Source organism: Gadus macrocephalus, chromosome 6 (assembly GCF_031168955.1).
Source record: "Gadus macrocephalus chromosome 6, ASM3116895v1".
Taxonomy (NCBI): Eukaryota; Metazoa; Chordata; class Actinopteri; order Gadiformes; family Gadidae; genus Gadus; species Gadus macrocephalus.
In genome coordinates, this window is record NC_082387.1 from 1,579,809 (window position 1) to 1,596,770 (window position 16,962).

The window sequence follows — 16,962 nt, forward strand, 5'->3', positions numbered from 1 at the left end:
ACCCCAGCATGCCCGCTCCTCCGCCGGTGCTCATGCCTGTGAGTAAACAAAGAAGAACAGAGTTCATTCACTCACAAGTGCCTTCGCCCACAAACACACACACAAACACACTCTCTCTCTCACACATACAAACAAACAAACACACTCTCTCTCACACACAAATACACAAAGACACTCTCTGTCACACACAAACACACACACACACACTTTCCCTCTCAGACACAAACATACACACACTCTCTCTCGCACACACAAACAAACACACTTTCTCTCACACAAAGAAACACAGCCTCTCTCTCTCTCTCTCTCTCTCTCACACACACACACACAAACACACACACACACACACACACTGACTCTCTCTCATAGACACATACACAACCAAACACACGTACACACACACACAAACAGACACACACACACATACACACACAAACACAAACACACACACACACACACTCTCACACACACACACACACACACACACTCACACACAACACACACACACACACACACACAACACACACACACACACACACACACACACACACACACACACACACACTGCTATAATGTAAGTGATGAATTACACACAAGTCTGAGCGAGATCAAATGTTTTGTAAACTATTACCTAGGCCATTATTTCATCTATTTAAGGATTAAAGGCTTTAGTAGTAGTCATCATGATCAAAGCACTGCCATCTTTACTACAGGCGTCAGACAGCATTCATGAATATGCTTCTTTGAACCATTACCACATAGTATGAAGCCATGCCCTTCAGTTAAGGTTTTTGGACTGTGGGGTTCAAATTGTATCTGTTGTTTTGAAGAAGCCAAACAGATTAGGAGGAGCTATAGACAGGAATGAAAACTCCACAAATGAAGATCTGAATGGTACAACATATTTTCTTATTATTACACAATACCGCCCATGTTTATGTTATAAGTTCAATGACAAAAAATCCCAGGATATAAATTAAGAGCTCAGGGATCACGGTGAAGAACGACTGTTTCAGTGAGGGGTCCAGATATGTGTCATATTCTTTCACAAAACACAGACTGTGGCCCTGGTCTCTATCAACAGGGTCCTACTGGGGGTAGGTTAGGGTTGGGGAGGGGGGGTAGCAGAATTGATCCCCATTGGACAACTTTCATACTGCCCACAACACACACACACACACACACACACACACACACACACACACACACACACACACACACACACACACACCACACACACCAATACCTGTCATATAAAAACCAGTGTAACGGTCACCTCTAAAAGGGAAACTCAACCACCCCACCCCCAGTGTGCTGTCTCGCTGATTGACTCATACTATGACACATGACACATACAGACCAGGGCCTTGCAGGAAGTGCGACCACATACAAGTAAGGATGGGTGCTAACACATCTACTAACACTAATACCATACTGCTTGAAATCTTCCCTGAACTACCTCAAGCGAGATGCAGCGTTATAAAGCATTCCACCTCAGTAGATTGTACCTCAGTCTACACATTAAAGGGCAATGGAGGAGGTATTGATTTGTGAGTCCAAATTACCCTGGCTGTGCTGACCTTAACACACCACCACCATTTTGAGCAGGCTTCCTGTGTGAAGTACCTCTATGTGCGCTTCCTGTTTCGCCTCTGCTTGGGTTGTCATAACACTGAGCCCCACAGGCCAGTCAGTCGTGTGAAATCAGGCTCTCATGCGCTCTCATCTTATTACCCACAAACTCTGTATGCAGAGGCAAGCGGGGGGGGGGGGGGAGGCGGGGGGGCACTTAACACACACATTTTGTTGGTTCCAATGAGCATGGATGACTGATATAGATCACTGTCGAGGGCTTTCAGGTTGGCCCTCCTTCCCTGCGTGTTGTGAGCCCTTACGTTGAGGGTACGGTGGTGTCCTTTTGGTGTTCAGATGGAGAGACAGATGTCCATGGGTCTGATGGGGATGCTGGGCCCGTCCCACACCAGCTCCTGCTCCTCCACTCCGGTTGCTTCCATGCACTCAGAGGCCAAACTGGTGAGCTGCTCTTCTGCCTTTCGCTGTTTCTTTGCAGCACTAATGTCTAGTACAGATATGTGTACATGTCATAATGCCTCAAGCACTCTTTGTGTATAATATTGTGCAGACAAGGAAACACCCACTTGCAAACACATAGCCTTGCTTGCTCTCCCTTTCCTCTCTCATACGTGCAGAAACACGCACACACATGCTGCACACACACACACACACACACACACACACACACACACACACACACACACACACACACACACACACACACACGTCACACACACACACACACACACACACACACACACACACACACACACACACACACACACACACACACACACACACACACACACACACACAATCACACACACTTGCTTAAAGTGTTGCAACCATTTTTTCCACTCGCCAATGCCAGCAATGCTATGGTCTAAGGTCTGTGTGGATTTCATCATTTGGTCTGGAATCAAAGCTACGCCTGAGCCAGCAGAACAGTGTTGGCTGGCTCAGCTGGCAGGAATAAAAGAGCCTTTATGTGGTTGCAGCCCTTGTGCGCCCTGCCTGCCTGATGTATATCTTAATGTACAGAACATGTTCTGTAGGTCCTGCAACTTGTTAGCCCTTGTTTAAGAAATGCAAACATAAGAATTACCTCATCGCTCACAAAGTAGTTAAAGAAGTGGGAATGGGAGAAGGATGAAAGGGCGACACAAGACAGGCTTTAGAGAGTTTGGAGTTTGGAGAATAAAGACCAATATCAACTAAGTGTTAAACATCTTCCATTGTTTTGAACAACGCAAAACTGAAAATAATGGTGTATGATGAATGTCGTTGTTCTTGGATATCAGCAGGAGTCGAGCATAATATTTGCTCTGACTCCTGATATGTTGACCACTCTCTGTATTTCTAATTATTATTGTCAGTGGCTGCGGTCACTCGAGATTAAGATGTTGGAGAGAGAGTGTAAGAGAGAGACGGAGAGAGAGAGAGAGAGAGAGAGAGAGAGAGAGAGAGAGAGAGAGAGAGAGAGAGACGAGATAGCAGAGGTCATTAGAAGAGTTATGGCTCTGATAGTGGAGAGCGGGAGCATTCTCAGGGCAGTTAATTCTCCCTCTTTCCCTTTGCTCGTTCAAGATTGATTGTCTTTGTAGTCTTTTGAATCTCCTCAGCTGTTCCTATGGCAACACACTGCGGTAACACAATATTAGTGTATTAGGCTTATCTCCCTGCTGGCTTTCTTCCAGACACATATTGGGGCTGGGTAATTTAATTATAAAGGCTCTGTTTGGGACTCTGATAAACATATGCACCCACTTAAGGGACAAAAACCTGGCAAACCCAACGACTTGGTTGACCGTTTTCCCCAACACGCGTTGCCACCAAACTGGAGTTCACTGCTAGGGGACACTCTGCCTCATGATCCTCCAAAATGCACTGATGGAATTCGGAGATTGTGAAGAGAAAGTGAGCGACTAATTGTGTTATCTGCTGGTGATCAGTATAATTGGCTGATTCATTAATTCCCTCACAGTCCACCTCAAGCTGGTGAGCGTTCTGGCACCGATTGACTGCCATGCATCACCCAAGTGGGTGCTACACATTGGTGGTGGTTAGTGAGATCCCCCCTTCACTGATAAGCGTCTTTGAGTGTCCAAAAAAGCGCCACATAAATCGGGATCTCTAATGTCGGTAATATCCCAGCCCGGGCCCCGGGTCGATAAATAGGCCCCTCGCTATCGGATGACTTGGATGTGATCAGCTCCATGTGTCCCCTGTGATGGGGCTCTAATCACATTACCCCCACATGTTGATTCTCAGCCAATAGGAAATCTCAGCCGTGTAACTCAACACCCTGTCGTCCCAGAGCTGGATGCTCTGGTCTAGGTAAACGTTACCAGAGGAGAAGAGAGGGACATGGAGGTGGACTGCTATTGGGGTCATAAAGAACGTAAATAAGTCATCCAGGTTTTAGTATAACTACAAAGTGACACAAACTCAAAGAGGGAGACAAGTGTGTGTGTGTGTGTGTGTGTGTGTGTGTGTGTGTGTGTGTGTGTGTGTGTGTGTGTGTGTGTGTGTGTGTGTGTGTGTGTGTGTGTGCGTGTGTGTGTGTGTTTGGTGTGTGTGTGTGTGTGTGTGTGTGTGTGTGTGTGTGTGTGTGTGTGTGTGTGTGTGTGTGTGTGTGTGTGTGTGTGTGTGTGTGTGTGTGTGCGTGTGTGTGTGTGAGAGAAAGAGAGACAGTGCGTTCCTGATAGCGGGTCAGTGTGTGGACCAGCAGCAGGCCCCTGGTTTCATGGCTGCCCTTCCAGAGGGAGGGGGAGGGTGCCTGGGGCTGGCTAATGATGGCAAATTGATTTTGCGGTGAGCTGTAGTGACAGAGAGACCTGTATCTGGTGTAAATAGTTAATGAGCTGAAAGACTGTTCCAAGCCCAGGGGTATCTGTATCATAGCATCTCTCTCTCTCTCTCTCTCTCTCTCTCTCTCTCTCTCTCTCTCTCTCTCTCTCTCTCTCTCTCTCTCTCGCGCGCGCTCGTTCTCGTTCTCGTTCTCTTTATATATGGCTTGGCATCTGTGCATCTGTATCTCTCCGTCCCCTTACCAATCTCTGTTTTTCCCACTAATGTGCATCTCTCCTCAAGTGCCGCTGAATAAATGCTTCAGTAAAGAACTCTGGATGTTGTTATAGCTTGCTGTTCAATGTAATCTCGGCGTAAGTGTGCAGTCCGAGGAGCGGTTGAGGCTGGGTTGGTGATGCTGTGTTTGTGAGTGATGGGGTAGCGGGGAGGCGTGGTTGTGTCGGAGGATTTGAGTGTAGGGATGGAGGGTTCTCTCTATGAACATGGAGAGAACTTTGAGGAGTGTTGTGCTCTGAGAGGCATCGCTCAAAGGCCCAGCGTCACACAACGCTGCTCCAACTCTGGGTCACTCTCCATACACCCCACACATATACACACACACAAACAAACACACACACACACACACACACACACACACACACACACACACACACACACACACACACACACACACACACACACACACACACACACACACACACACAAATACACACACATTCACCTACGAACAAAAACACACACACTCACAAACATAAATACACACATGCACACATACACGGACACACACAGACACACATACCTACAAACATAAACAGACACACACATACACACACACACACACACACACACACACACACACACACACACACAGATGCACCTACAAAAATAAACACACACATGCACACATGCAAAGACACACATAGAAACACACACACACACACATGCACCTACAAACAAAAAAACACACACACAAACATAAACACACACATGCACACACACACAGACACACATACGCACATGCACCTACAAACATAAACACACACACACAAGCCTTTGCATTGCATGCCTCTGTGTCAAAAGTACAACACACAAGTCAATATGGGCTCCATATTCCTGATGCAAGGTAGCATGCTGCAGTGGCTTTCTCTTCTCTTGATCAACCTTTACCTGCAAACATTTATGAGAGAGAAAGAGAGAGTGTGGGAAAGAAAGAGAGTGAAACACCATGAAAGGGAGGAAGAGAGAGAGAGAGAGAGAGAGAGAGAGAGAGAGAGAGAGAGAGAGAGAGAGAGAGAGAGAGAGAGAGAGAGAGAGAGAGAGACGGATTTAGAAGATCATCAGCTTGGTGTACAAAATATGTTATGTATTACCTCCCCAATTATCGTTTGTTGATGTTGTTACCAAGGACAATATCTTTGTCACTAAGCATCAGCCGAGGTGCAGAGATAAACAACCCTGTGTGTACACTGCAGCTCTCTGGCACTGGACCCCAGGTTGATATCATCCTTGGCTCTAAATGTACTCCTTTTTCACTCCAATGGGGGAACACGTAGAGCCCTTCTTAACCAACAATTTCATAATACACAGGAGAACCCAAACCACATTTCTGTTTGTTGTTCCCCTGTGGCCCGGTCGGTTCTGTTGAAGAATGGTCATGAGTTGGTGGTCAAGATCAGAATTAGGGTACAAACAGAATCTGACTCCTGAACGCCAAGGAGAGAAAACCAAGTGAGCAGAGAGTTGTCATCTCACATTAGAGAATGAGCCTTTAGCTCCAGATTAAATCATTTGAAAGCAATTAAACCATTAGCGTTAACAGTAACCCAATGAAGTGATCAATTCCTTCTCTTCTCCTTTTAGTAAGAGAATCACCTCTGGCCAGGCCTCTAGTTGTGGAGCAAGGCAGCAGACAAAAGCAGTGCAGTCCCAGGTTTTATAGGCCACATCTGTATGAATAGTGGCATTGTCGGGGGGTGATGTCATCGGAGAAGGACGGTGAGCTAAGAGCAGCTGAATCTGCAGCCTCTGGCTGGGCTCACTTTGGTGTGTTGGGTTGTGTGTGTGTGTGCAGGGCCGACAGACTGCGGGGGAAAGTGAGGCAGTCGTGGGGGGGACCAAGGCAGAGGGGGGGCCCATGGCAATTAAAAAAAATAAAAAAAATAATAATAATAATATTTTGAATTATCCACCAGCCCATAGTGTCAGGAGTCGCACACGGCCACGTCTCGGCCATGTTCTCCACCCCCCCCCCCCCCCCCCGTCAAGCACAGGGGGTTGGTAGGGGGAATTCGGGGGGGGGGGGGGGGGCATCAGTACCTCTTGTATACAGGGCCCAGGATTTGGTGCAACGGCCCTGTGTGTGTGTGTGATGCGTTCATTGATGTGTGTATGAATATCCGTGTGTGTGTGTGTGCGTATAAGTGTATATGTGTGTGTTTGAGCATGTTTCTGTTGTCACTCGCTGTGTAGTATTCTTAGGTAAAGCCCACACATCTGGCTCTAGTCTGGATTGAACAAACCAATAGGGGGATTTGCAAACACTGCTGGACATGGTTTCCAGTAAAATCAATGTATGACAACTGGAGTGTTGTGATGAAGTGTGTGATGAACACCTCGGCTGAGTCCACTAGGACACCGCCATGCATCTCTTCTGTCCAACAGAGGAGGGATGGTGAGATACCACGTGTCTTCTCTGGGCAGCAGAGGGGGAGGACTGGGTGTCAGTGTCTTAGCTGGCCAGATATCTCTTGAGATAATAGTCATGGGGAGTGTTGCTGGTGTCATGATATTATACAGTTTCAGAGGTGAGCACTGCCCGGCTCCCAAACAAAATGTATTTACCATACATCTCAATTTATTTGTTTTATCTGTTTGGTGTTATCATAAGGTATTTTTATTTTTTTACTCAGTAGCATAGTAATGTTAGTTCCTTGTTGAAATGCATATTATGATATCAGAATCAGACTTGTGTTAATTTATATTAGTGCTGTCAGTTTAACGCGTTATTAACGGCGTTAACGCAAACCAATTTTAACGGCGTTAATCTTTTTATCGCGCGATTAACGCTCTTTTGGCTTGGCGAACGTTGTCGTTTTTTCACCTGCTGTCTAGCAACTACTAGTCACGTTAGAAAAACTACAACACCATACCGGATCTAGCTACACCGGAAACAAAACAACAAGCATGCCGCACAAACTTTTTGGGGCAAGCAAGAATTCGGAGCGGGTGAAAAACTCCTTAAAAGTGTGTGTGTGTGTTTGTTTGTGTGTCACTCTGTTCGAGCCTGCACGAGAGTTCAATTTCGTCATTAGCTGTTACGTCTTTCTGACCAATCGCAGTACAAGGCTGTACCACTTCGGGAGGGCCCGCTCAGTTACTCCTAGGGATGGGAATTGATAAGAATTTCACGATTTCCGATTCCGATTCTGCTTATCGATCCGATTCCTTATCGATTCTCATTGATTCTCATTGGGTGAGAAAATAAGTACAAATGTGTTTGTTTGTATTAAATCTCTTTAATATCTGATCAGAAGTGCGTCTGGTATTAGGAAATTGTACATTTTCAAATCAATTGGTCTAGACAAAAAAATATATGTTTGGCTTTTTAAGCCCAAATGTATTTCCCATCTTTGCTGAGCAAGAGTTTTTTCCGAAAGTTCAGTGAGTGAAACAAATAAAAGCCTGGGCTATTGAAGTTCTACGGTAGGCCTACCACTGTCATCCACCTACCCGATGTCAAGTGGACCGGGTTGAATTCACTGCGGGTTTCCCTTGGCTCCGTTTACACAAAACTCTGCTCAGATCTGCTCACGTCGCGTATGCGTTTACGTCGCATACATGCGCCAGTACAGAGAAATAAGCAAACATGTTGGATTATTTTCATGCGTCAGACCTTCAAGCTGCTCTGGCAGCTCTAATAAACTTACAGGAGCCTTTCCACGAAATGTACAGGAAATGTACAGATAGTATTACTGAACAAAGAAGGATCTTTTTGGTTTTCGCGGCGTGGATAAGAGAAGAAGGAAGATTCTACGCATGCGCTCAAGCATTGCGATGTTGTGTGACAGTGTCGCACAATGTTCACTTTGTTGAAAGTATAGACCGTCGCGATTCCCATTGAAACGAATGGCGCGGTGAATATTCTTCAAAACAAGAGCTTGTAAATTGTGAAAAATGAATTAAACTGTACTCAGAAAAAGCGGTTATATGCTATAGACCCTAGAGTATCTGTGGTATAAAGGCTGGGACTAATTTCGAATTATATATATGTACAATCCATTATGTTAGCTCTCTGGCTTGATCAGCGGACTAGAATACCTCCTAGAATCATTGCTTGTTGGCCGGAAACGGAAAGGGGGGCTGTTTACGTTTGGTTGTAGTATTTTTGCTTGGTTCTCCGTCCCAACAGTAGGGCCAGAACCGAGCGAAAAGACTACAACCAAACGTGAACACCCCCCTCTTCCGTTTCCGGCCAACGAGCAATGAGTCTTCCAACAGAAATCAATGGGATTTACAAAATGCGCTAAATGTGCAATAGGGGATTATCAAGCTGATACGTAGTACTTCCGCATTCGGAGATCTTTGTGCACTGTCACATCCGGTGAAATCACTCTGGCGAACCGATGGTGGACCGGTGTGGGTGTCAGATTGACTCGGAATAATGACTTGCGTTTCATTCATTCCCATGTTATTCCCAAGTATTAACGATCTCCTTTTGTTTTCTAATCTATGAATAATAATCAAATGTACAAATTATTGTTGCCTATACTTGGGTTATACATAAAAGAATAATCGGTTAACTCCATACACTGAACGGGGCGATCCACTTTATTTCCAGCGCTCCCAACACAGAGTCAAAACAGCGACCCACATGCAGACACTTCCGTTCTCCTCCTTCAGAATAAGAGTCCCAAACAGGAACTGGGTTACATATGCATTCATCAGTGCTTTTAGACATGTTTTCAATGGCTTTGTTTGTGCAAAAGAACGGGCAGCGTTCAATGAAATCAAAACCAAATCGGATTGAGCCTTCTTTTTATGTCCATGATTGAGCCCCGTTTATAAACAACCCTTCCGGGTTTTGTCCGCTGGCTTGTGTCGATACGTCAAGTGTCGATACGTCATCTGTAAGCGCAGGACCCCGAGTCGATCTGGCAGCCGAGTCAATCTGACACCCACACCAGCAGTTCACATTCACGACATCCCTGGTAAATGTACCCAAACTCACTTGCTTACTTGCTGGAACAATATTAAATATTTCAATATAAATGTTTCACGCTGTGGATTTGTTATCCATCCCGATGCTCCTCACCTCGGGGCTAGCCCCGATGCAAGAGTTTAACACCAAAAAGAACCAAGAGCCAGTTCCGGGCTGGTGCTAGGGGCAGTTCAAAACAGGTTCCAGCCTTATCCCAGTTATGAACCAGTTGGTTTCACACCGACCAGAGCCAGCCATGGATCCGGCGAGAAACGTCTGCATACGTCTCCGCTTTCCCAGCAACCCTCGCGCCTTGCCGGAACTGTACAATAAGAAGAAGAACCCTTGCGCCAATTTCAAACACAACAACAACAATTTCGTCTTCAATTCAATCCGTGTATGGTTTGTTCTTTGAATATTCCGATTTAAAACAAAATCAGAAAAAAATATTAAAATATTAAAAGGGCAAAAGGAATAAACAAATAAACTGTATTTTTCTGTTTTTTAAATCAAAACGGGAAAACTGAAAAATCCAGTTGCTTGTTTTGTTTGCATGATATTTAGATAAAACCGCAATGAATGCCGGGAAAAGGGCACGCGGATAAAAATAATAATAATTTAAAGACGTTTCAAACGTTCCATCGAGTCTCTCGCATTCTACAATGGCTAGCTGTATGGTTTTCCGTGGGAGCCGGCGACTTAAGGCCGATTTAGGGTCGTTTTAGACGCAGAGACGTAAGCACGTAATTTACACAAGGGACTTGTTTTAGACAAGTTTTGATTCACGGTTCCTTTAAGGTTCCTTAAGGATTGCGCGTGTTGCAAGGGGATTCTCCGCCAGAACAGTAGGGGGAGCAACGAACAAATCTGTGGGCGTGGAAGTGGAAATCGTGAGACTCCTGAAAGGATGTGGTTAGCTGGCCAATCACAGTCTTTGCGAGCTGCGTAGGGCCATAGTGTTTTAGTCGCATAGTCAGGAATTTTGGGCGACGCACTTAAGCACGTAAGGGGGGATATTTTACCGCGCAAGGGGGGGTTATGTATCTTACGTGCTTACGCGTTACGTCTAAAACAGAGCATATATCGGCCTTTAGTCTGCGAGTGGACGATCTGAAACTATATCGGAAACTATATTTCTTCTTCGAAGGTTGTGCTCCACACAGAACCTCCTCACCGTCATAACGGAGCACTTCGGGGCACCAGCTGGCAGGTTCAAGGTCAATTGGCAGTAACTGGATTGAGTCGGTGCGATTTTATAACTGACACTGAGGGAGACTTCCCAGTCGAAAGAATCTGGAGGGATGATGAAATGATAAACGAGATGAAAAATAAGGTAGAATTGTACTTCTTTGGTACATATATGGATGTGTATCTTCAGCAGAAAGTGAAATGAACTGAATGAATAAAGGAACTGAAAGAATAAAAGGATTTAATTCATTCCCTTTTTCTGAGTGCATCATTTACTACACTACATATTAACATTATTTTGAATGCTTTCAGGATGGACCGACTGGACTTGAAATGTATTATAGATGAGACTTCTCATTCAATTATATACATGTCATTCAAAATATACAGTACAAGTATACAGAATTAAAGCTCCGGAAAAGATGAAGGGACTACTCCAAATGTTCTGTGTCTCTCGTTTTAATATTTATAGGTATATTTTTGAGTAGAAACACTATTCAACAGGGATGTAGCCTTTTAAATCAAGTGGTCCCTGGAAGTTGGTCATCACACAGCAGACGGTTCACAGCTGGTTGACTGTCCCAGACAAGGTGAGAGGACAGTGCGTTCCCAGATGCGGTATTCCTTGACTCTGCGTATTGCTCTTTCCACAAGGATTCGAAGTTGGGCGTTTGCTTGTGTTTTCAGAGCATCCTCTTCGGTGAACTGCGCTGTGGTTAGAGATAAGTAAATTAGCATTATTATTATTATGAGTGCATCAGTACATCTTAAACATTTGTCTGCATATCTTAATGGTCACATTTGGGTCACAGTTTTCATTTGAAATGTTCATTCCTTTCATGCCTACCTGTCATTTTGAAGGGTGGCATAATCAGCGTTGCCCCACGGTCAGCTAGCAGCAGGGGCGTAGCTTGGGCCCTGGACGTCCGGGGGGCCCCGGCCGCGTGCTAGCGGCGGTGTGAAAGCAGCATAAGATGTCTAGAAGTGATTTTAGAAAGGAACTGACCGCAGTATATAGACTCCCTTCTCTTATAACATCACAGTCAGGGTGGCTTATATATTTTATCTTCCTCTGCCTTAATGTATGTAATTTGGTTACAGTAGTGATATTTTGGCCAGGAATAAAAAAGTATATACAATCGCACTTAGGCTACTACAACATTTACAAAAGAATAGGGCCTGCTGGGAAATCTGCACAACCAATCACCGTGATGTTTTGAGTGTACATACCATGGTACATACGACGTACCCTACATGTTACTCCCATATACCACAATGCAATGCGGTCCTGTTTTTCCGAAGGAGAAGAAGAGAATCTAACATAGAAAATGTAACATTCAAAATTAATTAAAAAAAACTTGAACAAGGAAATGTAACATTCAACATCAATCCAACCTCCAGCTTTCCTCGTGAGTGCCCGGATTGTTTACATGATGTGGGCGCATCTGTCTGCGTCACACAAATACCCGGCGCATTTACTGACGCACATGACGTTTAAAAATGTTCAGCGTAGTGTCCGAATCCTCGTTTGTTCGTTCCCTATATAGTGCACTATATCATGAACTCTATATAGGGAATAGTGAGTGAGTGCATAGCGAACGACTTCGAACACAGCTAGTGTCTGAAACTCTAACATATTGTTAAAAGCTAAGCCATACCATTGCAATGTTTAGCAAGCTAAAAAGTGCTACTAAAAAACATAAAGAGAAGAAAGACCTGGATGCGCGCAATTCGAAATGTTTGCACAGCGTTTTTCCTGTACCTCACCATACCAGTGACAGTAGCCACGGCAGAGCGGTCATTTTCCAAGCTCAAATTGATCAAGACTTCCCTAAGGAGAGCCATGGCACACTAGCGATTGAGTGTATTGGCCATACTCTCAATCGAGAATGAAAGAGCAAGGAAATTGGAATTTCACCTCTATTATCAAGAAGGTCGCTGAACAGAAGGCACGCAGAGTTAACTTCTGAACGGGTAAGAGCAGTTGTTATTTTATTATTGGTTATGGCCGCTGTGCCATGTAGGAGTATGTTACCATTGGCCATTTTGATTAGGCCATAGTTGTGCTGTTTGGGAAATGTAGTTGTGTGGTCAGCTGAATGGAGTATTTATGTTTTGTTTTTGATAGTAGGCAGTGTGTTGCAAATACAGTGTACGTGGTCCTAATAATGTTTACGCGATTTTGACGTGTGATCTAGGGATGCTAAGTCTCTGTCCATGGTTCTGATGATGATTTAGCGATCTCGTTGTGGCGGCTGTTGGCTTACCTTAGGCCCTATGGGTGAGTGGATGCATTCGCGTGTGTGTGTGTTTGTGTGGGGGGGGGGGTGGGGTCTTGCTCCGAGGCCTAGCACAACTATGCTGCGCCACTGGCTAGCAGCTTCTCAATGGTGTGACCCTTGTCTGCCATGCAGCCATCTCCTGGCTCCAGTAAATCCAGCAGTCAACTTCGTTCAGTCACCTCTCGGTCAGAGATGGAGCCGTTGAAGAGGCTTGACACAAAAGTCACAGCACTACAAGGGGCAATCCTAATCAAGGCCTTAAAGGTTGTCGTGTTCTTGTAAGATGAGAAAACCTCAGACTGGAGAGTGAGGGATGATGGATTCTGGCATCGCACCTCGGTGCAGTCGATGATTACCCGAACATCATGGACTGTACTGCACAAATTTGCTTGGCATGGTGTTCTTGACTTGCTGTTTACTCATCCAGATGGGGAGGGAGCCATGGAGCAGGTAAAGGTAGTTGGCCCACGTTATAACAAGACGGGAGACAGTGGACACACTGACCTGAAACATGTCAGCCAGCACCGTCTCTCGCAGGCCTGCAGCAACCCGGCAGCAGAAGAGAAAAAACTCATCGCGTTGGACTGGGAGAAATGGGTTCAAATGTTTGTTTCTTTTTCTGAGCTTTCGACCAATAAGCCAACATGGAGGCAGATGGTTGAATAGCCTCCCAGAAGTCACAAAAAACATCTCTTGATGTGAATCTGGTGTGAAAAAAGATGTCCTTGTCTGAGACACAAAATCTGTGAAAAGGCACTTGACACACTTAGCTGTGACAGCTCTATTGTCAGCTCCTTAACCGTTTCTTCCAATTGTTGTATGCGTGCAGCAGCAGCATCCAGTGCACCTGTATGAGATGAGAAAAAAAATTAAAACATCTGACCCAGATTTTGGCTGTGACTTGCATATTGGAAGTAGTTATTGGAAGTAGTTTGGACCTCTAAAGAAATTGCTTTTTATAGCTCAATATTTATTTTAAAAATTGCTTTTTATAATAATAATAATAATAATAATACATTTAATTTAGAGGCGCCTTTCAAGACACCCAAGGTCACCTTACAGAGCATATAGTCATCATTCAACACTATGTAAAACAGACTAGGAATAAAAGGGGTAATAATAATAAAAACAGAGGTTAAACATGAAGAATAATAATAATTAATAACACTACTACTCACTAACCACCACCAATATGTAGCACCCACTTGGGTGATGCACGGCAGCCAATTGGCGCCAGAACGCTCACTACACACCAGCTTGAGGTGGAGAGTTAGGGATGAGGTGGAGAGTGAGGGAAAAGAACATATTTAAACACTATCGACCATATTTAAACACTGTCTATCACATTTAAACAATATCGACCACATGTAAACACTATCGACCACATTTAAACACTATCGACCATATTTAAACACTATGGACCACATGTAAACCCTAACGACCACATGTAAACACTATCGCCCACATTTAAACACTATCACCCACATTTAAACACTATGGACCACACGTAAACCCTATCGACCACATTTAAACACTATCGCCCACATTTAAACACTATCGCCCACATTTAAACACTATGGACCACATTTAAACACTGGACCACATGTAAACCCTATCGACCACAATTAAACACTATCGACCACAATTAAACACTATCGACCACATTTAAGCATGTAAACCCTATCAACCACATTTAAACACAGCATTAACATTTATAGCTCATTTATAGCTCAACATTTATAGCTCAATATTCACCTTAACATTTAATTAAGTAAGATATAAAATGCAACATTTGTACTTGTGATGAAGCTTTTCACATTGTGGTATTGGTCAAATGCTGGGACATCAATAAGACTAAACATTTTGTGCCCGAGTTCTGAAAAGTTTACCTACCTCCTCGGTATAACCTACTAAGAGCCCATTCTGTGATTAAACCATAGGTAGCACATCCTGTCAGGTAGGTGGTTTAAGAACAGTATGGGGTACTAGTAGGCCAATATTTCAGAATACTAACAAACACACTGACAAACCTGGTTTAGGAGCAGAACCGTAATCATGTTCTGTCATCACCACCGAAGCTGCGATCTCCTCCATCGGCTCTTCTTCACACGACAGCGGTTGCTCCAGAGGAAGGGCTGGGTGAACGTCATGGCCTAAGCGAGTTGATGCTCTTTTATAAACGGACTCCCTTCTTGGCAGTCCCCAGTTGTTCCACTGGAAACGGGAGGGTACAGACCCGATTTTCAGTCACTTGATATGACCCCGGTTGGTTGCTAGCCTGCTCGCTGTAGCGTTAGTGTAGTCTGATTCACTAAAGTGTCGGCTACAAACAAACGTGCTAACTTGTTTTATTTGAAAGTTTGGCCCTCATCCGGCGAACCGCTTGAATCCACTTCTTTCTTAGACTCAATTCAGTCGGGAATCCAACCAATAGAAAAAATTGTGTGATTAATCGCGAGTTAACTATGACATTAATGCAATTAATCGTGATTAAATATTTTAATCGCATGAGAGCACAAATATATATGTTAATTGGTAAAAGCTAAAAAAGCTTTTCAATCATGTGTACACTTGCCTTTTGGCGTTATCCTGCTTGATGTCGATGCGTTGGTGCAATTGTCCTTTTCTAAAACCTGAGCAAACACACTGTCTTTGTGTTTGCCCATGATGCATGTGTATGTGCGTGTGCATATATGTGTGTGTGTGTGTGTGTGTGTGTGTGTGTGTGTGTGTGTGTGTGTGTGTGTGTGTGTGTGTGTGTGTGTGTGTGTGTGTCTGCAAATGTGTATGTCCGTCCACTTGTTAAGTGTGGATTGACCTAGCGACAGCAAGCCCGGTGGCTGCCTTTGGGGGGGGGGTAGCAACGGGTCTTGGGGTGTGTGTGCTGTTTGGTTATGGTTCAGAGGCTGTGGAAAGGACCCCACACCCAACCGGGCCAGGGTATGGGTTGGGTAGACGGCCTCCAATAACACACGTACCGCCTGCACACCGACTGAGAGATAGGGCATCGCCACATTGAAAACACATTGTACTATAGGAAACATCACATACAGGGTGTCTGGATGAGGCCTCTTGTCAGACAGAAACAGAGTGCTCTGTTTTTAATGGAGTAAGGGGCATCTCATACAACTATAAAACCCAACACGGATCAAATATGCTATGTATCAGACCTCTGTGTCGAATGGGATGGGACACTTGTGTATTGTATACACACTATTCTTTAACACAATTTATTCAAATTGTAAAGTACACACTGTGCCTGATTCTGGGAGCATGTGCACAATGCTTGCTTCCTTGTTCTGAGGGATAGGAGGGATTTGGCAACACAATGCACGCTTCATGGCCCTCCGTTACTTGATCTTAATTGTACTTCATTAGAATGTACATTTGAGAGAAATTGTAATTCTATTTATATCACATGATATAACTAGTCTAAGAAATAACAATTATGAATCACACATCTGACTACAAGAGAGGCCACATAATTTGTATAAGGGTGAGGCTAATAGTGTATATGTTAGTATTTATCATTTTAGTCTTGTGTTCACCCTCTCCCCCCTTCTCTCCCTCCCTCTTTCTTTTGCTCTCTCCCTCTTTTTCTGTTCATTCCAGAGCCACATGTATCTTTCTTTCTTTCTTCTGTTTTCCTAACTCACTTGTTCTCTCTCTTTCCCTTTCCCATTATCTCTCTCTCTCTCTCTCTCTCTCTCTCTCTCTCTCTCTCTCTCTCTGTCTCTCTCTCTCTCTCTCTCTCTCTCTCTCTCTCTCTCTCTCTCTCTCTCTCTTTCTCACTCACACTTTCTTGCTCTCCCAGCTCAGAGCAAGAGGCCCTGTGTGTGTGTGTGTGTGTGTGTGTGTGTGTGTGTGTGTGTGTGTGTGTGATGTGTGTGTGTGTGTGTGTGTGTGTGT

The 16,962-nt window shown here is 44.5% G+C and overlaps 1 protein-coding gene across 1 annotated transcript in view; it reads left to right on the forward strand.

The window, feature by feature from the left end:
- Positions 1 to 16,962, forward strand: part of creb5b (cAMP responsive element binding protein 5b) — a 41,134-nt gene that overhangs the window by 11,813 nt on the left and 12,359 nt on the right. Inside the window, exon 7 of the mRNA XM_060053440.1 lies at positions 1,889 to 2,034. Within this exon, the coding sequence (XP_059909423.1) occupies positions 1,889 to 2,034 (146 nt within the window). The remainder of the gene's footprint in view (positions 1 to 1,888; positions 2,035 to 16,962) is intronic.